General features: G+C 41.1%; 1 protein-coding gene across 2 annotated transcripts in view; it reads left to right on the top strand.

Moving 5' to 3' along the window:
- The first annotated feature begins 5,237 nt into the window (after positions 1-5,237).
- Positions 5,238-23,439, top strand: part of rfk (riboflavin kinase) — a 29,214-nt gene continuing 11,012 nt past the window's right edge. The window contains exons 1-3 of one of the 2 annotated variants that reach the window (XM_072281543.1): positions 5,238-5,525; positions 14,548-14,699; positions 17,882-17,984. In XM_072281543.1, the coding sequence (XP_072137644.1) occupies positions 5,444-5,525; positions 14,548-14,699; positions 17,882-17,984 (337 nt within the window). In that variant the 5' untranslated portion in view covers positions 5,238-5,443. The remainder of the gene's footprint in view (positions 5,526-14,547; positions 14,700-17,881; positions 17,985-23,439) is intronic. The other variant, XM_072281544.1, reaches the window with a different exon arrangement.

Here is a 23,439-nt window from a genome sequence, read left to right as displayed (position 1 = left end):
CAAGATATATTTGTCCATAATATCCTGCACAACAACATTACTTGCTCCCAAAGAGGTTTCAACTCTGCAAAGGTTGAGAGGCATTCTAAGGAAACATAATAAACAAATGCTAAATCCGCCTGCTGAGTGACCTTAGGCACATGTTTAATTGCACCATAAACACTTATGGTAATAAATCAGTTATTGCCCTCAGCAGGTAACCCTTCTAGAACCTTTTATTGTTTGAAACTGACGGTAGTAAGCCATTGCCATATGTAGTGAATGCATGCATTCAGAATGGAACAGGATCTGTTTTGGCATGTGATAAATATCTTTCATAAAGGAAGTAAATTTGTAATTGAGATCAAATCATTAGCCATTGTTAATTACCTTCAAAGGTTATAAAGCAATTATTTCCTAACTTGGCTGAAAGTTTTGCATTTGACTCCTTCAGGCCAGTGGGGAAGGAAGGCCTGGATGGATGGACTTGATAGTCCATTACTTGATCTATTACACCGGGCTACCGTTTGCTAACTTTCATTCCCACAATAGAAATCTCCAATTTTCATTGACTTCAGCAGAGATTAGAAGTCACAGACAGAATAAAGTACTTATATAAAAAATCTCTAATATGGTCTTTAAGAAACCATGTGACCCAGATGCCTCACCAACATATTATTGCATCACCTGTGTGATGATGCCCTTTGGTACAGAATGTTTATACAAGATGTGAAATTCTGACTTTTTTACATACCTTACTAAAAGGACCAGGTCTTAAATTAATATTTCTCATTTCTATTTATAACGGGGAAGTTTATGAAAGCTAAGAAATTTAGGAACGAGAATTTTGATGAACTGAAACACAGTCACATTACAAAGCAGAAGATGCACTTGGTCTTAAAACGCATGAAGCTGGATAAATCACTGAAGTCTGACTAAGTATATCCTAGGACATTTTGGGAAGCAATTAAGACCATAAGACATAGAAGCACAATTAGGCTATTCAGCCCATTGAGCCTGCTTTGCCATTTAATCATGCTGATATATTTTCCCTCTTTATCACATTTTCCTGCCTTCTCCCCATAAACTCTGGTATCTTTACTTATCAAAAACCTTGCAAACTCTATTTTAGATACAGTGGATTCCGGTTAATTGGGACATATCAGGACCAGTACGTTTTGGTCCAAACGAGCTGTTGCCCCAATTATCCAAAGTTTCATGGAAATAGTTAGAAAGGGAAAAAAATACAAACTACCATTTAACTGAATAACAAATTATGTATTTAAATGAAGTACAGAACATATTAGAACACAACCAATGTTACTACAATACTATAAAACTGTGTATTCGTTTGTAATGGTTACTGATGGAGGTACACTGGCATAGTACTTGATTGGTAAACTATCCATTCTTAGCCCTTTAAAGCATTGAGGTTTAACGCTTTTCCCAATAACTGATAATTTATTTTTTAACCAGTTCCTGACATATTTGAACAACACAATACTGTGAAGCAATCCATTGCTTTCTTTGAGCTTGAGAATGTTGTGTGTTTTTATCAAAGGGTAGCACTATAAAAAAAGGCCTGTTTCATAGGCATTGTAGATACCGCATTAACAAAATTTTTGAAGCAAGGTTGCGAGCAGAGATTAAATGCAGCCATGGAAGAGGGGGAAACCATTTTCCCGGAAGAAGGAAGGTACCTCAGAGCACAACAATTTTCAAGACACTTTTCAGTGATGATAACCCTGATTCTGATAAGACAGAGCCAAAGGAACTGAGAGAATGGAATGGAAGCCTTATGAGAGGAAGAGGGAGCAAATATGGGAAAAATAACTGTGAGTTTGCAATGGATATTTGTTCAAATATGTGTCTATGGGCATTCACCTGGGCCTAAACTATGCCTTGTGTTTTGTGGGAAATGTGGAGCAGTCTTTATTTCCGTCCAAGTCCCCTGCCCCTCTCTGATATGCCAATAATCATATTGTTATTGCTTCTTTAATTCAAAAATGGAATACATTTGTTGAAATTCTGCACTAGTCTTACTTCCACTGGTCCACTCCTGACTCTTCCCTTTCCTGGATCTCAGGAGATAGGTTATCAATGAATGTCCATTACGAACTCCTCCAATAGCTCTTCACAACATCCAATGCAATTCCACCATCAGAAACATTTTTCCCACTGCTTCCTCTTCAGCATTCCCATTGCAAATCCTCAGTTTGTTTTTCCCTTCTCATGGCAGTATCTGCTATAACCGCAGAAAACAAAACATCTGTAATTTTGCCTCTTCTCATCTGGAAACCTAAACAGTCCATTCAGGAGAAACAGAAATTCACCTACATTTCTTCCAATATAGTGCATTGAATTTGGTTTTCATAATGTGGTCTCCTCTAAATTAGGGAAACCAAATGCAGATTGAGCGATAGTTTCATTCAGTCCACAGAGAGGCTGACCTTGAGTTTCCAGTTGCCTGCCACCTTAATTCTCCATCCTATTTCATTGTTATCTGTCTTTGGCCTCCTGAACCATTTAATAAGGCCTAACATAAACTTGCAGGACATTAACTACTTTCCCTCTGGGGACATTCTCTCCCTCAGCTCACTCACTAACTTATTGGCTTGATAGACTTTCTTCACCTTGGTAATCTTGGTCTCATCAGAGACATTCCCTTTCCTGTCCATCCACCACATCACCCCCCCCCCCAAACTATCCTCTTTGGTTTCCTTAGTTCTGCTGAAGGATCTTCCAGCTGAAATGCCAATTCTGTTTCTCTTTCCACCAATGCTGCCTGACGTGCTGTTTCCAGCATTTTGCGATTCTGACAAATGTCTAAAGGTGCTCTCCAATCAACTTGTGTGCAAGTATGCCCAAAACAATATAGGAATTATGAAAGTGATGTGCAGGATAAGCCTGGGATTAAGCTACAGGTTATTAAGCCAATATCTCAGGGTGGGATATGAGTCAGACGATCCAAAACTGAATAATTGATGCACAACTATTAAGAGGGGAGGGAATCATCAGAATTTGGGGTATCTGGAATGGTTACATCTAAATGGTTACATCATCAGAAATTGGGACAACTGGAATGGTCACATAATCAGAACTTGGAGTGTCTGGAATGGTTACATCTTAACTTTCAGAAGTAAGGAAGCCTGGAAATGTAAGGCCCATTCCTTTAAATAGTGAATAAATCAAGTACGTGCTCATTTTCCTATGAGTGGAAAAGATTGAGGGAACAACTATAGAGGCACACAAAATTATGATTAGTGTAGAAAGCGTAGTTGTAGGAAGCATTGTACAATAGGATTGAATAGGATGTTGGTGAGACTGCACTTGTTATGATGTGCCCATTTCTAGTTGCCATCCTGTAGAAAGGATGTGACTAAGCTGGAGCGGGTGCTGAAGATATTCACAGGGATGTTGCTGGGACTAAGCATTTTGAGAGAGGAGAAATTGCATGGGATGGCACTGTTTACCCTGGAGTAGAGGAGCTGAAGATTGGCATAATAGAGGTTTATAAGGGTGTAGGTGAAGAGGAATGTCATAGTCTCTTTCCCAGGGTAGGTATGGCAAAACTAGAGGCCATAGGTTTAAGTTGAGAGGGGCAAGACATTCACTCAGAGACCTTCATTGTTGTCCTGATGGAGGGTCTTGGCCCGAAAAGTTGACTGCTTATTTCCCTCCATGGATGCTGCCTGTGCTGCAGAGTTAACATAGAACATAGAATAGTACAGCACAGTACAGGCTCTTCGGCCCACATTGTTGTGCTGACCCTCAAACCCATATAACCCCCCAGCTTAAATTCCTCCATATACCTGTCTAGTAGTCTCTTAAATTTCACTAGTGTATTTGCCTCCACCACTGACTCAGTTCCGTCAGCATTTTTTGTGTGTTGCTTATTCGTAAAGATTGCAGCAATAATATAGTAGAAGTCAGATCATTCAAATTTCTGTGGTGGGGCTGTTACGTCCCCCGTAACTGGGTTGCCAAACCAGCAGAAATGGACCACTCAGTTGGAGTCTGGATTACTGGAACTAAGAAAGTTTTATTAAAGAAATAAGCAACACAGTACTCTAATAGTAAGGATATAAATGCAACAAGTTAGCAATGAATAAACACACATGTACACAGAACTAGGATAATAGGGTCAATCAAGCTCTATCGCAGTCTAGCGTAAAATGATCAATCACAAGTGACAGAGTTCAGTTTAATTCAGTTCGCAGTAGTCGCCGTCGTGTCGTTGGGGAGAGAGAGAGAGAGAGAGAGCGAATGCTGATATTCAAATCGGATTCAACAGATCTTTGATATTCCTCGCAGTTAGCTTTCGGGCGAGCCCTCTGTAATGCCTTCTGAGGTCACCGACTGTGACCCCTCCGTTTTCAGATACGATCGTTCCTCTGCAGTGAATCCGGCACCCAGGCAAGGGTGGACACACACACCAGGTACCCGCCCGACCGTATCTTTCCACCCTGTGCGTCTATGGCTGGTCCCGCAACCAGTCCTCCAAAAGACTCCCACTGACTTGTGGGGGGCACACCGCTTCCAGGGTCTCGTTACCTCGTGGTATCATGTGTCCATTGCCTTAGCGAACCTGTCCCTTTTTATCCCCCTGCTGGGGTATCGCCTGCCCATCACACTTCAAACAGTTCAGGGTTCAAAAGGAGCCGGTCTTGACAATACTCAGACCGGTGTCTCCTTCCGTTAAACTCTCTCGTCTCTTCATTAACATTTCCAAATGCTGCTCCATTGTCTTCCTTATCTCTCTCTCCTGAAGACAGGTGGCAGATCAACTATTGATCCCACTGGTGCTAGCACAGGACAGTTAACATCTTAGTCTATGTGTACTTTCGTCACAGGGCACCTTGACAAGGAAAGCAGTACTGTGATGCCAACTCTCCTGCGGACGGGGGATGGTGTAAATTAGCACTATAGGGCACAAGGCCATAAGATTACTGCTCTGGGTGAGAGGGCACTTCGAGCTGCAGCGAGAATGTATGTAACCGCGGAGCCGCTGCGACAAGCTGGGGAACGGGTTGGCCGAAGGCACTGGGATCACAGGTCCCCCGGGCAGCAGGGGGCATACGTCGCCGTGCTCTGACTTTGGTCCTCCAGGCGGCAGCGGTGCAAACGTCACCACCGTCAGCGCGCTTTGACGTTGGTCCTCCAGGCAGCAGAGGGCAAACGTCACCACAGTCAACGCGCTTTGACGTTGGTCCTCCAGGCAGTGACTCTAACTCCGGGAATTGATACGTCGGAGTACGTAGGAGGAGGGGCGGGGACAGTGAGGGAGAATAAAACGGAAACGCTGCTGTTTAAACGCCGGCTTTTTGAGAAATCCCGCGATTGTCTGGTGGAACTGCTGTAAATTCGTTAAAAGGAAGCAGGAGCTTGGACTGTGGTTGGGAATCTCTCAGCCCTCTTCTGTAATTTAGGCGCATTTTAATCCGAGCTCTACGAAGTGGGGGCCATGAAGAGTTTGCCGTATTTCTGCCGCGGTGAAGTGGTGCGAGGTTTCGGCCGAGGAAGCAAGGAGCTGGGAATCCCCACAGGTGAGCGGCCGGCATCGTCAGCCGGACTAAGCTGGACTGCGTTGGCGTTCTTTGTGATAGTTCTGGGACGTTGGTGTTTCCCTGGCGTTATTTAAAGTGGTTTCTTTGATCGAGGTTGGGGTCCAAGATCGGTTGCTCTAGTTACCGGTGTTACGAGTAAACCCGAATTTCCGTTATAGCTCTTTGACCCCATGTCCCCGTTCCCCTTATTGTGACATCAGTGGCAGACTCGCTGTCGATTGGCTGGCTTGGCTGTCTGTCACGAATTGTCCGGGATTATTTACGCCAGGGGTGTCATGGTGATGACGTTATGTCACGTTGCGAAAGAAGCAGTGACTGAGTGAAAAAGCTTGCAAGAAATACGTCTGTTCTGATTTTATGTTTATGCTCTTATATAAAAAATATTTTAAGAATGATTGTGATACAATTGTCTGAAGACATACGAGCCGAATTAAGCCATCCCATCAACACACACACAATGCTGGTGGAACGCAGCAGGCCCGGTAGTATTCCTATAGATGCTGCCTGGCCTGCTGAGTTCCACCAGTATTTTGTGTATATTGCTTAAATTCCCAGCACCTGCAGATTTCCTCGTGTTTGCGTTTTTAAGCCATTCCATCGTGGCTGATTATCGCTCTCAGCCCCATTCAGCTGCCTTCTTTCTGTAACCTTTGACATCCTTACTAATCAAGAACCTGTTAACCTCAGTATACCCAAAGACTTGGCCTGCACAACTGTCTGTGGCAAAGAATTCCAAATTTCACTAACCTGTAACTAAAGAAATATTTTCTCATGTCTGTTCTAAATGGGTGTCCTTCAATTCTGGTCCTAGACTCCCCCACGATAGGAAACATGCACTTTAGCCAAACCTTTCTAGGCTTCAATGAGATTCCTTCCTCCCCCCCCCCCCCGAATTCTTCTAAACTCCAGCAAGTACAGGCCCAGAGCCATCATATGCTCCTCATATGTTAACCCTTTCTTTCCTGGGATCATGCTTGTGAACCTCCTCTAGACCTTCTCCAATAGCAGCACGTCCTTTCTTAGATAACGGGCTGAAAACTGCTCACAATATTCCTTGTGATCCGACCAGTGCCTTATAAACCCTCAGCATTAAATCCTTGCTTTTGTATTCTAGATGTTTCGAGATGAATGCTAACATTGCATTTGCCTTCCTTACCACTGACTCAACCTGCAAGTTGTCCTTGATGAGGACTCCCAAGTCCTTCTGCACTTCCTGATTTTTTTTTATATAATTTTCTCCCCATTTACAAAGTAGTCCACACCCTTATTCCTTTTGCCAAAGTTAATCACCATACCTCCCCAACATATTCTGTCTGTCACTTCTTAGCACATTCCCCTAATTTAAGTCCTTCTGCAGTAACCCTACTTCCTCAACACTAATTGCCCTACCTCTTATCTTTGTATTGTCATCAAAATTGGCTACAAAACCATCAATTCCTTCATCCAAATCATTGACATACAATATGAAAAGAAGCAGTCCCTTTATTCCCATTCTTTGCCTCCTGCCAGTCAGCTAACCTTCTATACATTCTAATATCTGTTCTGTAATACCGGCTGGTGGCGTAGTGGCATCAGTGTCGGTCTCCGGGACGGAAAGTCCTGAGTTCGAATCCAGCCAGCTCCCCTGCACGCTTTCCATCCATGCTGGGTTACGAGCTGGTGATCTCTTTGGAAACTCACTCAGCAGAAGACAATGGCAAACCATTGCTGTAACTTGCCTCGTACGCGGTTCCCCACTACGTCAGAGAGGCGTGGAGGGAAATTGTCTGCTAACTGGAGAAACTCCGGATGCGATGTACCTTTTTTTTTCCTGTAATACCATGGACTTTATCTTGTTAAGCAGCTTCATGTGCAGCATGTTGTCAAAGGCCTTCTGAAAATCCAAATAAGCAACATCCACTGACTCTCCTTTGTTTATCCTGCTTTTTATTTCCTCAAAGAATTTCAACAGATTTGTCAGGCAAGATCTTACCTTAAGAAAACCGTGCTGACTTTGGTCTATTTTATCATGTGCCTCCAAGTACCACAGTACTTCATCCTTATTAATAGACTCCAACATCTTCCCAACCTCTGAAGTAAGCTTAACTGGCCTATAATTTCTTTTCTCCTGCCTCCTTTTCTTAATAATAGTGGAGTGACATTTGCAATTTTCCAGTCCTTGGGGACCATTCAAGAATCTAGTGACTCTTGAAAGATCATTACTAATGCCTCCACAATCTCTTCAGCTACCTCTTTTAGAACCCTAGAGTGTAATCCATCTGGTCCAGGTGACTTGTCTACCTTCAGACTTCTCAGCTTCCTAAGCACCTTCTCCTTAGTAACAGCAATGGCACTTGTTTCTGCCTTTTGATTCTCTTGCCAGTTCTGGCATTCTGCTAGTGTCTTCAATGGTGAAGACTGACACAAAATACTTGTAAAGTTCTTCCGCCATTTCTTTGATCCTCATTACGACCTCTCCAGATTCATTTTCCAGTGATCCAATATCCACTCTCATCTCTTTTAATCCTTGCATATCTGGAAAAACTTAGCTAGCTTACCTTCATATTTCATCTTTTCTCTGTGGCTTTTAGTTGCCTTCTGTTGATTCTTAAGTTTCTCAATCCTTAGCACTTTTTTTGCTATATTTGTGCACTCTTGATTTTGTGTAGTTTTTGACTTTCCTTATCAGCCTCAACGTCCCTTTAGAATGCTTTATTTTATGTACCTTTCCTGTGCCTTCTGAATTTCTCCCAGAAATACCGCCATTGCTGTACTGCTGTTATTCCCCCCTGTCCTTCCAGTCGACTTTGCCCACCTCCTCTCTCGTGCCCCTGTGATTCCCTTTACTCAACTTCCTGCCATTTGCTGAATAAAACAAAAGCAATAGCATGCACTACAGAATTGAGATAAGACATCATTTGTCAAAGGAGCATCAAGGAGGCTTCGTAATGACCATGAAACATGCCAGTAAATGTCAATTGTTCCAACCTGACAGCACCACTCCATAAATTCCTCAGGTTAGTGTCCTTTATCTAACAATCTTATGGTGCATCAATCGTCGTACTTGGGCACTCCACCAGAGTGCTGGAGGTGGTGTGGTGTGACCTCCATGCTGGAGTTGCTGCTATGGCCCCGGTCTTTCTCTTCCCCCCCGCTAGTGCTCACTTGGCAGAAGACAAGCTGTATTGTGTTCAGTTGCAGACTGCTGCAACTTCATGGGCTGGTGGACTTGAACTTTTTTTTAGTGTGACTATTTTACTGTTTTCTTGTATGTCCTGTGTATGATGATTGGTACCGTGTTTTGCAGCTTGGCCCAGAGTAAGACGGTGTTGTTTGGCTGTATTCATATATGGTTGAATGACACACTTTAACTTGAACTTGGCTTTCCTTTGAAGGTCAAATGCGAGTGATATTCTCTGGTGATTGCACAATGTTGCTGCAAGTGAAGTGGTCTTATTTTACATGCAGTGAGACCTAAATAACTTTCAGGCTAAGTGACACATTAATACCATTGAATGTGTCTGCCATTCATGGTGCATATACAGTGCCTATAAAAAATATTCACCTCTCTCCCCACTCCACCCCATCCCACCCCAGAAGTTTTGTGGTTTATTGTTTTACAACATTGAATTGCAGTGGATTTAATTGGGCTTTTTTGACAATCATCAAAGAAAAAGACTCTTGTGTCAAAGTCAAAACAGATCTCTACAAAGTGATCCTAAATTAATTACAAATTGAAAGTCAAAATAATTGCATAATTATTCACTCCCTTGAAGCCAGCATTTAGTTGATGCGCCTTTGGTAGGAAATTACAGCCTTGAGTCTATGTAGATAGGTCTCTTATCAGCTTTGCACATTTGAGCACTGCAGTTTTCTCCATTCTTCTTTACAAAACTACTTAAACTCAGATAGCATGGGGATTGTGCGTGAACAATGAGTGATCATGAGTGAACAGTCCTTTTCAAGTCCAGCCACAAATTTTCAGTTTGGATTGAGGTCTGGACTCTGGTTTGGCCACTCCAGGGTATTAATTTTGTTGTTTTTAAACCATTTCTGTATAGCTTTGACTTTATGCTTGGGGTCATTGTCTTGCTGGAAAACACACTATCTCCCAAGTCACTGTTCTCTTGCAGACTGCATTTGGTTTTCCTCCTGGATTTCCCTGTATTTTGTTTGCATTCATTTTACATCCCTACCTTCACAAACCTTCCAGGGCCTGCTGCAGTGAAGCATCCCTACAGCATGATGTAGGCACCACCATGCTTCGCTGTAGGGAATGTGTGTTTTTGATTATGTGCTGTGTTCGGCTTATGCCAAACATAGCTTTTAGTCTGATAGCCAAAAAGCTCAATTTTGATTTAATCAGAACATAAAGCCATCTTCCAGCTGACTTCAGAGTCTCCCACATGCCTTCTGGCAAATTCTAACTGAGGTTTCATGAGTTTTTTTTTCCAACAGTGGCTTTGTCTTTGCCACTCTCCCATAAAGCTGCAACTGGTGAAGCACCTGGGCAACAGTTATTGTATGTGCATTCCCCCATCTCAGCCACTGACGCTTGTAGCTCCTCCAGAATGGTCATAGGTCTCCTGGTGGTCTCTCTCACTGGTCCCCTTCTTGTACGGTCACTCAGTTTTTGATGGACTGCTCTAGGCAGATTTATAGCTGTGCCATATTCTTTCCATTTCTTGGTGATTGACTTAACTATACTCAAGGATATTCAGTGACTTGAAAATTTTCTTGGATCCATCTCCCGACTTGTGCTTTTCAATAACCTTTTTGCAGCGTTGCTTGGAGTGTTCTTTTTCCTTCATGGTGTAGTTTTTGCCAGGATACTGACTCACTCGTAATGGGACCTACCAGATACAGGTGTATTTTTACTACAATCGGTTGAAACATCTTGACTGCACACAGGTGATCTCCATTTAACTAAGTATGTCTTCTAAAACCAATTGGCTGAACCAGTGATGATTCTGTGTGTCATATCAAAGTGGGGGTGAATACTTATGCAATCAATTATCGTGTTTTATATTTGTAATTAATTTAGGTCACTTTGTAGAGATCTATTTTCACTTTGACAAGAAAGTCTTTTTTTTCTGTTGATGAGTATCAAAAAAAGCAAATTTAATCCACTGTTGTAAAGCAATAAAACACGAGAACTTCCAAGGGGTGAAAACTCTTTATGCACTGTATGTGCACCATGATGAATGGCAGATGCCAATCATCTCCAAGAGATGATTTAATCACCTAACTTTGATATTCCATGGCCATGGTATTAACATCATTGTTTTCGCCATCAGTAACACTCTGGAGATCAATATTAACTGGAAGCTCATCAGGACCAGCCTTATAAATATTGAGGGAACAAGAAGGTGTCACTTACCTGCAGTAAATTGCATTTTTCCTGACAAGCCTTTCTAATGTCAACAAAACTCAACTCTGAAGTTTTGGTAAATTAGTTTATTATTGGCACATGTTCTGGGGTAGAGTGGAAAACAAAGTTCTGCATGCCATCTGTATAGATTGCTTCGTCACAGTAACATATCCAGGTACTACTAAGGAAAAGAAATATCAGGATGCAGAATAGTGTTACAGTTGCAGAGAAAGTGCAGGCAGAAAGCAAGGTGCAAGGCCATGACGATATTTGAAGCGATTTGGCATGTCAACAAATAAGCTCAAAAACTTCTATAGTTGTACCATGGAGAGCATTCTGACAGGCTGCACCACTGTCTGGGATGGAGGGACTACTGCACAGGATCAAAAGAAGCTGCAGAAGGTTGTAAATCTAGTCAGCTCCATCTTGGGTACTAGCCTACAAAGGACCTAGGACATCTTTAGGAAGCAGTGTCTCAGAAATGCTGCATCCATTATTAAAGACCTCCAGCACCCAGGGCATGCCCTTTTCTCACTGTTACCATCAGGTAGGAGAAACAGAAGCCTGAAGGCACACACTCAGCGATTCAGGAACAGCTTCTTCCCCTCTGCCATCCAATTCCTAAATGGACATTGAAGCTTTGGACACTACCTCACTTTTTTAATATATAGTATTTCTGTTTCTGCAAATTTTTAATAATCTATTCAATATACCTAATTGATTTGTTTATTAGGTTTTATTTATTATTTTTTCTCTCTGCTAGATTATGCATTGCATTGAACTGCTGCTGCTAAGTTAACAAATTTCATATCACATGCCGGTGATAATAAATCCGATTCTGACATTTTAAGGTCAAGAGTCCATCTTGTCGTACAAGCGAACAATTCAGCAGTCTTGTATTGGCCGGATGGAAGCTGTGCTTGAGCCCTGTTTGCAGCCTGCTTGCGGAACTTTGTATCTTGTGCCCAGTGAGAGTGAGGAAAGAATGTCCAGGTTGCGCGGTGTCTTCATTGTCTGCTGAACAAAGTTTGTGTGAACTGTAGAGAAAGTCTACAGAGAGGAGACTGATTTCCATCACATGCTGAGCTGTGTGTGTGTGCAACTTGCAGCCTTGGGCAGAGCAGTTGCCATGCCACACTGTGATGCATATGTGTAGGATGCAGTCTAAGGTGCACCTATTTAAAAACTAGTGTGGGTCAGTGGGGACATGACAAATTTCTTTAGCTACTTGAGAAAGTATGATTGATTAATCTCCCACCTCTGTGATATGTGCAGCTCCAGCAATGTCCAAGGAGCTCAGCACAATCCAGTACAAAGCATCCAGCATGATGAGTACCTAATAATCCAGTACACTAAGCATTTATTTTGTCTTCCATCAGCATACAGTAAGTGAAATACACACAATTGACAGATTTGCTGCAATTGCTCACTTTTGCTGTTTCATAGAAGGAGACATTCAGCCCGTTCTCAAATCTGACTTTCAGTGCATTTCTATCAGTCCCATTCCCCATTTATTTCCCTGTAACTGCTTTATCTTGCGTCCTCCTGATCCTCTTACTCTATTCAGTTTTGGGCTGAGAGAGGAAACTGGAGCACCCTGAGGACATCGATTTGGTCACAGGGTGAATGTGAAGACTGGAATGGAGACCTGAGATCAGTATTGAATGCAGGTCCCTGGAGCTGTGTGCCATCTGTGCTAACAGCTTTGCCAGCTAGACACCTCTGTGATGCTGCTGACCAAGCCTGGGAACTTCACTATTTAGAAGTATGTGGAGTTTAGGCACATGGTATTATCTATATGATTTCATCACCCCCGCTCCCACATAGTTGGACCCTATTTTGATTGGGAAATTAATTGTCAGCCATTGCTTGGCAATGGATCTAAATCCTGCAACACTTTACCCAAAAACCTTTGGGAACATTTTCACAAAGACTGCAGTTCACCATGTTCTTAAAGGTATTTAGGATTTAACACTTTGATCCTAAAAAATGAAAAAGCAAAATATGGATCTGTGTTGTGTTAGTTTCATCTTGCTGCATGGAAATATCAGATTATTTAACGTGATTCTTGCCATGTAACTCAGCAAATGTTCTTGCTTTAGGAAAATATAGTGAAAGAATGAATAAGGCAAAGCAACACTGTACAAGTCCAGAGTCATTCCACATTGTCTCTTGTGTTCACCCGTGCATCAGCCTATCTTGTGTTGAAACCCTGGTCTGATTTTTACCATTGACAGATATTGCAATTATCTCCCAACCATTATTTGTCTTCCACAGTTCCTATCTTGATTACTTCTAAATCTCTGCTTGTACCCCTGTTGGTTCCAGGAACTCTGTGTCCAAATTCAAAAATCCTTCTCACCTTGCTGATAAGACCTATGAGCAAACTGGGCAGAACTGGTAAATGATATTACACTGTCGGTGGTTCCAGTTACTGCTAATATCAAATTAATATCCCCCAAAAGGTAGCATCATGTATCAACTGTTACCAGGCTATCTAATCAATGTATAATGTATATAATGGCTTCTTCATTGTATTAATTATTGGATTTTAAGAGAAATGCAACTATTATAAATGTGACGTTATATAATTACAGTCTGACTTTTTTGACTTAAACTGTTATCAATTGAAAAGCATAGTTTGTAATCTTGTATTCATTTGCAGTATGTCAAGCTGCCTTTGGCAAAATGTTTAAAGAAATTAATTGACTTCAATTTGAACTACTGGCATACATTCATATTTGCTTGTGTAGCACCATTTTGTAAATCAAATGATGATTCTTGAAACCATTGTGCACTTGTGCTGATTTTGACACCAGTTTCTTGATTTTGGTTAGTATAGTTGTGCTTTCAAACTACTTTGAGTGATGAACGTTTATAGTCTAGTGGGTGGGAAACTAATTGGCTTATAGTGTCTTCATTTAAATCCTTCATATCAGAATCAGGATTAATATCTTGGGCATATATCATGAAATTTGTTAACTTTACAACAGCAGTACAATGCAATACATGATAAATATAGAAAAAATATGAAGTACAGATAGTATATCTGTATATTAAATAGCTAAGTTAAAATAAGTAGCGCAAAAACAGAAATAAATTTTTAATAAGTAAAGGTAGTGTTCATGGGTTCAATGTCCATTTAGAAATCAGATGGCAAAGGGGAAGAAACTGTTCCTGAATTGCTGAGTGTGTTCCTTTGGGCTTCTGTACCTCCTTCTTGATGGCAACAATGAGAAGAGGGCACGTCTTTGGCGGAGGAGGTGAGGGAATCTTAATGATGGACACTGCCTTCCTGAGGCACTGCTCCTTGAAGATATCTTGGATTCTATGGAGGCGTGTCTAACTGTAGTTGAGCTATGTTCCAATCTATGTTCTCTGAAACTTGAGATTACTTGCTCATATTGATTATTATTACTTAGTAGTATGATAAATAAGTTCCAAAACCATGTGTTGGAGAGCAGTATGACAGAGGCTTTCACCTCTGAGATTTTAAGGAGGATTATCGGTTTTATCGGTTTCATGACTCTCATAGGTCTATGTGTTTAGGTTAAGAGTGGATTACCTTTTTTTGGTTAAGGCCCAGTGTTAAATATTTTCTAGTATACAACAGATATATTGAACAAATGTATCTTTTGCTTAACTTCACAGCAAATTTTCCAGACGCTGTTGTGGAGCACCTGCCAGGAGACATCACTACTGGTATATACTATGGCTGGGCCTGTGTCGGTCATGGAGATGTACATAAAATGGTCATGAGCATTGGTTGGAATCCATACTATAAAAATAAAAAAAAGTCTATGGTAATTTTTCTTGTTTTACTTTCTGGGAGATTATTGCCTTGTAATGTCTGTCCTTGATTTTATTGAAAGCTTATGGAGCTTACAGTAGTGGAGGAATATAATTACTCATTTTATTGCTTAGCTCCTGTAAGAGTATAGACAATGATGTCAGCAAAATCATTTGGGTTGGGAAGCTGAGTTTAATTTTTGTCAATTGTAATCTTCTGACAAAGAACACCACTTGCTATTGGATATTAGGTGGCTATGACAATCTTTAATCTTCCTAACAATTTAGTGTTAATCTTAATTGCATTTTGGAATGTAATTTATAATTCTTTTGCATCTTAAACTTATTCAAATATAGCTGAGTATTAATAGCAACCTGGCAGTTTTTGATAAAATGCTCTGGAAGTGTACTTTGATAAATCTTTTGGTACTGTGTACTCATCTGTTGAAAAAGCATGAGTTTTTCACAAATTATACTTTGCATAAATGTATTTGAATTTCTGTATTGAGAATGAATAACAAATTGTCTGAAAGATGGGAAATAGCTATATCTGTTTTATGAAACTTGCCTTTTGCACTAGCAACATTTCTGGATTGTACCAACTTAATTTAAAAGCAAGAGTAGGCTTACTGTACCCTAATCCTTTTCCTCATGTTCATCTCAATGACAGTTTCTGCTTCCACCCACCCCTCACCAGATTAACTCTTTTCCTTGGTGTTGAAAGAATCTAACCCATTCGGGTTGGAATGATTAAGTATCAAAATCATTTGCACAAAATCAAATTTACCCTACATCTGTGTGGCAATCTTAACCTCAGCAGCTACTGTTTCTCGCTGTCCTGAGACCTTGTTCCCTAGCTTGAGTCTTCAGATCATGAGAATTGGTCAGAATAATGCGTTTGAGTTGATACACATTAGTTTCCCAGCATTACTAGTTGAGCTAAAAACATTGGTCCTGTGCAGTACTACATATTTAATTGATCTGTATAATTTGTACCATGATGCCTAACTCTGTGGAAATAAATTTTAAAATAAATAGTGCTCAACTGCTCAGGAGGATATTATGGGTTCTAGGATATTTTGTAAAGGCCGTAATACTTTGGTTGAACTACATTATTGACTATTGTATAACAAAGTGCTTTCTGGAGGTGGGTAAAGGATCTAGCTGTAGCATTTTTCCTTTGATCTTAATTCAGAAGATTCATCTTTTTCCCCCAGTGCAGTGAGAAGGATTCAAAGAAAGATGAACTGGGATGGCAGGGCTGGTGTGTGTTGAAAAGAATGAAAACATAGAAATTTGGACCTGGAAACAATAGCTTTAAGTAACCTGGATTGAACTGGTCCTTGTTCTTTCTGAATTTGTAAAATACAATGGACTGAATAAACTCTTCTCAGGCTTCCAGCCAGGCACAGGGCCTGGGAAAGCTCTAGATGCTTTTCCATAATTAACTGTTTTTAAATTTTCCTTTTGTGATAATTATATTACTGTAAGAACATGAAAATTTGGTACTGTGTTAACATCAATTCTTGGAATAGTATGATATTACAATTGCCAGAAACTATTATTGTAACAGTTCTGTCCAGGTGCCTTAAAGATGATCTAGTGGATTCCAACATTTGTATACTTCCTTTCAACTAGAGAACTTTGCAGGGTTTCATGACAGAAGGAAAGAAGGAAATATTAGATGAGATGAACAAAAACTTCCAACATTTAGGTATTAAATAGCTTTAAGCAAAAACTGAGGAGGAGTACGGTATCTTGTATGAATCAGTTTTCAGTGGTAGGAAAAGTAATTTGAGTGTAGTAGAAATGTATGAACAAATATTGAGATATGAGGTCTACTTTTAATTGATCATGACCTTTGCTTCCATTTCGATTCTTCTGAAGTTTCAGAAAGACGTTAATACATGTTGCAAAATAACACTGAGTTGTCATGAACAGATTTTAAAAATGCATCAGGAAGGGATTTGGGCTGCATGGCAGGGTGGAGAGAGCTGACTAGGTAGAATCTGATGGCAGCCATTAGAATTTATGGAATAGTGCATAAGTGGAGTGGGAAAACAGAGGTTCATGAGCCACTCCTCATCGAAGGATTAGAGATGGAGAGGGTCAATAACTTTAAATTCCTGGGTGTCAATATCTCAGAGGATCTGTCCTGGATCCATCATATAAACGTACAGAAAGCACAGTGGCGCATCTACTTCCTTAGAAAGCTGCGGAAATTTGGCATGACATCAAAAACTCTGACAAACTTGTATAGATGTTTGGTAGAAAATGTATTGACTGGCTGCATTATGGCGGAAAATTGGACAAAAGGTAGTGGATTTAGCCCAGTACATCATGGGTAAAGCCCTCCCAACCATTAAGCACATCTACATGCTGTGGTATGTTGTAACTGTTAGAACGAAGAAGTTCTACAGAGAACGAAAACAAAACGTACATTACTTTTCAAAAAAAAAAATCGGAAAACAGCAATCAAAATTCTTTGGACACCATGCGAAGAGAGACATTAGAACTTTTAGTTACGACTGGAAAGCTGGAAGGAAAAAGAAGCAGAGGCAGACAGAGAATGAAAATGAGAGATGGAATAACATCATGGTTAGAAACAGGGGAGGCAACAACTACAATTCAGAGGGTCAGGGACCGTGATGGATGGAGGGACATGATCGTCCATGCCGATCGGCAAGGCACCTGAATGAGTGAACGTGCTGTGGTAGTAAAGTTCCTCACTACCCAGACTATGCTCTTTTCTCACTGCTGCCATCAGGCAGAAGGCACAAGTGCCTCAGAACTTGCACCACCAGGTTCAGGAACAGTTACTACCCCTCAAGCATCAGGCTCTTGAACAAAAGAGGGAAAATTATGCTAATCTGTTGATATGTTCCCACAACCAATGATCTCACTTTAAGGACATTTTATATTGTTATTTTATGCTCTCGCTATTTATTTCTACTTACTTGTAGTTGCAATTGAACAGATTGTTGTTTTCAATGCACTTGCTCTTTCATTGATCCTGTTTGCAATTGCTATTCCATAGATTTTTTTTTGAGTATGCCTACAGGAGAAAGGATCTTGGGGTTGAATATGTTTACATGCATGTACTCTGATAATAAATTTTACTTAGAAGTGTTCAGTCATGAAAACCACAGCTTTGCAAGTACTTTATTGTTGAGTGTTTTCTGTAATCCATTTCCAGGAAACACATATTATTCATACTTTCAAAGAAGATTTTTATGGAGAAATTCTGAGTATAGCTATTGTTGGATATATCAGACCAGAGAAATCTTTTGATTCATTAGGTAAGATTTAAACTGGATCCTTTCAATTTGTTTTTTTTTGTATTTACAATTTTATGTTTGTACCTGTAAATATGATGAACCAGAACTTGTGGCAACCTACAATAAAATGATTCCTGCCAGATCTCAGCAACTTGCTGGGGAAATTTCTCCCATTTTTTAACAGCCAGGCTGTATGCCTCAGCAGAACTTTGGTTCACAAATTCAATCATGTAGATGGGGTAGGTTAGGGGCAGAATTCTTCAAGTTTTTAGTTCCTAACTTGAACACTGAATTTAGCTTAGTTTCTTGCACTTAAGACCATAGGACAGAGGAGTAGAATTAGGCCATTTGGTCCAGTGAGTTTGCTCCGCTGCTTCATCATGGCTGATTTATTATCCCTCTCAAACCCATTCTCCTGCCTTCTCAAAACCTTTGACGTCCTGACTAATCAGAAACCTATCAACCTCCATTTTAAATGTACCCAATGACTTGGTCTCCATAGCAGGCTGTAGCAATGAATTCCACAGATTCACTCCGCTCTGGCTAAAGAAATTCCTTCTTGTCTCTGTTCTAAATAGACATCCCTCTATTTGGAGGATGTGTCCTCCGGTCCTAGACTCACCTGCTACAAGCAACATCCTCTCCACTGCATCCACTCCATCAAGACTTGATAGTTTTGTGATATTCTGCTGTGCCTCCCACCACCCATTTTTTTTTTTTTTTTTTTAAGCTCCATTGAGTACAGGCTAGAGTCATCAGTTGCTCCTCATGTTTTAACCTTTTCATTCCTGCAATCATTTTCGTAAATCTCCTTTGGACCCTTTCCAATGCCATCACATCTTTTCTTAGCTAAGGGACCAAAGCTGCTCATTGTCCTCCCAAGTGTGGTCTGATCAATGCCTTACAAACCTTCAGCATTATATCCTTGTTTTTGTATTGTAGTCCTCTTGAAATGAATGCTAACATTGCATTTGTTTTCCTTACCACAGGCTCAATCTGCAAATTAGCCTTTAGGGAATCCTGCATGAGGATTCCCAAGTCTCTTTGCACCTCTGATTTTTGAATTTTCTTCCTGTTTTGAAAATAATCTACACTGTTATTATTTCTACCAAAGTGCATGGTCATGCACTTCCCCACGCCACATTCCATCTGTCACTTCTCTGCCCATTCTCCAAATCTGTCTCAAGGCCTTCTGCGGACTCCCTGCTTCCTCAACACTACCTGCCCCTCCACTTGTTTGAAAAGGTTCTTCACAAAGTGATGGAGAAATGTTTCAAATTTGTGCTTTCTTGCTAAATTCCTTGGGTCCAACGTTATTTCTATTCTGAGAACCTTTTCTGAGCAGCTGCGAGAAAGTTTAGAACTGTTTATGCCTATGCCTGGCACCTATATGGTAAAATTCCAGCAACTGTGCCCAATGACCAGCAATAATCTGAAAAAATCCAGTGTATTAAATAATGGTGTGTATAAGTTGATCTTGGTTGGAATCCTTCTGGTCCCCAATTTGTACTGCTGCGATTCTTATGCTTTTACCGTTTCTGTTACCAAATTACTGTATTCTTTGCTAATTAAATATTAGAGTACATGTACATAAGGCATTAATAAGGAAATTTCAGTTCATCTTGGCTTGTTTTTCCGCCTCTTTCCCCCCTCCCCTCACCATCCCACTTTCATTTAATTGAAGACTATTTTGGTACTTGCTATTTGTGCATGTTGTCAGATTAGGTATCTTATAGTTACTGAAAATCAGAGCTTAATGTACTGTAGGTCTTAACATGGTGTTGAAAACTACAGCAAACTATTTACACAGATATTGATTATAAGCAAAGCATATTTATTAAGCAAAATTCATGCAATATAAACAAACAATAGATGGTCTGTTCCTTGGAAGCATGATGTCTTCCTCTCGTAGTGCAGTCTATTTTGATCTTGACTGCATATTCTATTCTTTCTGATTTGTACTTTCACTTCCTTGCTTCCTCTCTGAATGTTTTAATACACTTTCTCTTTGATCTTGCATGGTTAACAACTGCATATTCTATTCTTTCTGATTTGTACTTTCACTTCCTTGCTTCCTCTCTGAATGTTTTAATACACTTTCTCTTTGATCTTGCATGGTTAACAAGATCTTGGCTATCTTTCCCACTGTCATTTCATTCCATTATCTGTTGTAATCATTACTTACCCTGTTTCTTTACATTTTGAGCTACTTGTCAGCACCTTTATTTACACTCCTGCAGTCTGAGCTGCTACTTGTTTGACATTCTCACAAATTATTTTACAAAATCTGGTTCGATGTAGAACTTTTCCATTGGATGTATCAGCCTCCTGATGTTTTCTGTTTTTTGAGTAAGTAGTCTATACCTTACATTTCAAGTACTGTAATTTGTTGCAACACAAAATCTTGGAGGAACTCAGCAGGCCAGGCAGAATTTATGGAAAGGAGCAAACAGTTGATGTTTCAGGTTGAGACTCTGTGTGTGCATGTGTACGTATGCACACACATGTGCTGTTTTCCAGCATCTGTAAATTTTCTCCTGTTTATGCTTACCACAATTTGTGTCATTTTGATAGGTTTAATGTACATATTCTTTCCTCAGTTATAAAGCATAACTACTTGGTCTTAATGTACTAACTTCAAGTTCCCATTCAGTTAATAAATTAATCTTATGGGTGAACTGATCTCTCTCTCCCTCTCTCCCTCTCTCCCTCTCTCCCTCTCTCCCTCTCTCCCTCTCTCCCTCTCTCCCTCTCTCCCTCTCTCCCTCTCTCCCTCTCTCCCTCTCTCCCTCTCTCCCTCTCTCCCTCTCTCCCTCTCTCCCTCTCTCCCTCTCTCCCTCTCTCCCTCTCTCCCTCTCTCCCTCTCTCCCTCTCTCCCTCTCTCCCTCTCTCCCTCTCTCCCTCTCTCCCTCTCTCCCTCTCTCCCTCTCTCCCTCTCTCCCTCTCTCCCTCTCTCCCTCTCTCCCTCTCTCCCTCTCTCCCTCTCTCCCTCTCTCCCTCTCTCCCTCTCTCCCTCTCTCCCTCTCTCCCTCTCTCCCTCTCTCCCTCTCTCCCTCTCTCCCTCTCTCCCTCTCTCCCTCTCTCCCTCTCTCCCTCTCTCCCTCTCTCCCTCTCTCCCTCTCTCCCTCTCTCCCTCTCTCCCTCTCTCCCTCTCTCCCTCGGATAAAACACTTATGCATTTTCTGCAATTGTACAATTCAGACTGCCTCACAATGTACTCATCTTTTTAATGGAGCTTCATTTGGCTGTACTTCATGCAGAAGTTGCTACAGTTGCTGCAATGAAGCAGAAGGTGCAGAACTGCCCTCTCACATATTGATTGCAATCCCCAAGACTGCAATGTTCCATTCCTTTCCCCTGGTAGGTTTGCAAGCCTCTTATCATTGTACAATTAAGAGCATCTCCCTCGATACAATGTTCTCACAATGCTGGCACTTGCTTGCATCATACATTGAGGTGCTCACTCCAGTTACCTTAGGAAGTAACCGTGGCCTTTGACCAGCTGTCGTCAGGTGGTGCCCAACCTTCATAGTGTTTCAATCCTTAACTACTACACTCTCCAGCTGGTGGGTCAGCAGTGGTGGCCAGGTCACTGCCCATCTGCTCCTGACTTCCAACTCAACTCCTCTCACCTGCTTCATATCCAGCAAGAGGCTCTTGCTGCTTCCTCCCCATCCTGCGAGCTGCTTGGCTTTGCTCTTTTCATCAAGGCCCAGAGTAGACAACAACCACAATGCCGACCTTGCTGGGAACCCCCGACAGCCAATCTCCACGGGGGATAGCCACATCTACCATCCTTTGTCTCTGCACTCCTGGACTAAGGCCTGGTTGTTCAGGGTCACCCTCTCGTGAGCCTCTTTGTATCCTTCCTCCCAAGGTACTATGAGCTCCACCAGGATGACTTTCTTGTCTTCAGTGGACCACAGTATGATGTCTGGTCAAAGTGTGGTTTCCACCACCTCCAGGAACTGTAGCTTCCTCCCCACATCGACCCTCGTTGCCCATGATTTGGCAGTTTGCAGCAGGTTGGATTTGGGCCTATTAGTTATGACTGGCATGGCCCTCTCCTTGATGAAAATGATTTCCCTCTTTGCCAGCTGGTATCTTTTTACCCCTCCCCGCTCCAGTATGTCAGCAAGGGACTACAGGACCTTGTCGTGGTGCCACCTACATCATCCTTGTGTTAAAGCTGCTTTGTATCCTGACATTATGTGTGCAGGTGAATCTTGCTGACCACAAAGCTTGCAGTTGGGGTCCTCTCTCAGCCCCCATGTGTGCAGCTGTGGTGGTGTAGGGAGAGTGTCATACACGGATCGCAGAGGGAAAGAAATGCAGAAGGGCTCCTGTCTCCAAAGATCTGCCCATTTTTGTCCAGGTGCCCTGTGACCCCCAACTCCACTGCCTTTGATAACTGCCTTTTGTCCATCAGTTCCGTACCTCTGCCTGGACTATGTCATGCCTATCCCTTGCACGTGCACCGTCTTCCCGCATCACTGGAAGTGTGCTGAGCTGAGGCCAGGCCGTCCCAGGCATGGGTTGTCGACGATGTGTCTCAATTGCTGGTCTGCGGCTTTTGGCCAGATCTTGTTGTGACTGCTACTTGATTGATTAGCTTGTTATCGGAGCCCCTCAGTGTTAACATAACTCTTTTTCTTTTTCAATCTTTTTATTAGTTTCATAAAAATAAACATAACATGGTAATGGTACAAAGTTATTGGGAATACATTGATATAATTAACATAAGTGATTATAAAGCCAGTTAACATTTAAATGATAAAACTCTCAATCATATAGGATACAACTGAACAATATAAAACAAAGAAAAATATCTTAAAAAAAAAACCCATGAAAAAGGAAAAAAATTTATAACCCCCCCCCCACCAAAAAAAACTAATCTAAACAGAATTAATCAACTAAACTCAAAAAAGACGTGGGCTGTCTTGTAACATCGTTTTAAAAAAAAAAGAGAAAAGAGAAAACCTCAGTGTCGATGACTCCGTTCCTCTCAACCAATATTGCAAAGAAATAAAATACGTTTGGAAAAGGTCAAATTACGTCATATGAAAATGTTGAATAAATGACCTCCAAGTCTTTTCAAATTTAATAGAGGGATCATAAACAACACTTCTTATTTTTTCCAAATTTAAACACAGCATAGTTTGAGAAAACCAATGAAATGTGGTGGGAGGATTAATCGCTTTCCAATTCAGCAAAATGGATCTTCTGGCCATTAAAGTAAGAAATGCAATCATCTGACGAGCTGAAGAGGTTAAATGATTTGATTCTATCATTGGTAACCCAAAAATAGCAGTAATTGGGTGAGGTTGTAAGTCTATATTCAAAACCGTTGAAATAATATCAAAAATATCTTTCCAATATTTTTTCAGCAAAGGACATGACCAAAACACGTGAGTTAAAGAAGCTATCTCGGAGTGACATCTATCACTTATAGGATTTATATAAGAGTAATAACGAG

Source organism: Mobula birostris, chromosome 17 (genome assembly GCF_030028105.1).
Source record: "Mobula birostris isolate sMobBir1 chromosome 17, sMobBir1.hap1, whole genome shotgun sequence".
In the NCBI taxonomy this organism is placed as follows: domain Eukaryota; kingdom Metazoa; phylum Chordata; class Chondrichthyes; order Myliobatiformes; family Myliobatidae; genus Mobula; species Mobula birostris.
Note: the sequence above shows the minus strand (reverse complement) of the source record. Positions and strands in the feature narration are given on the sequence as shown.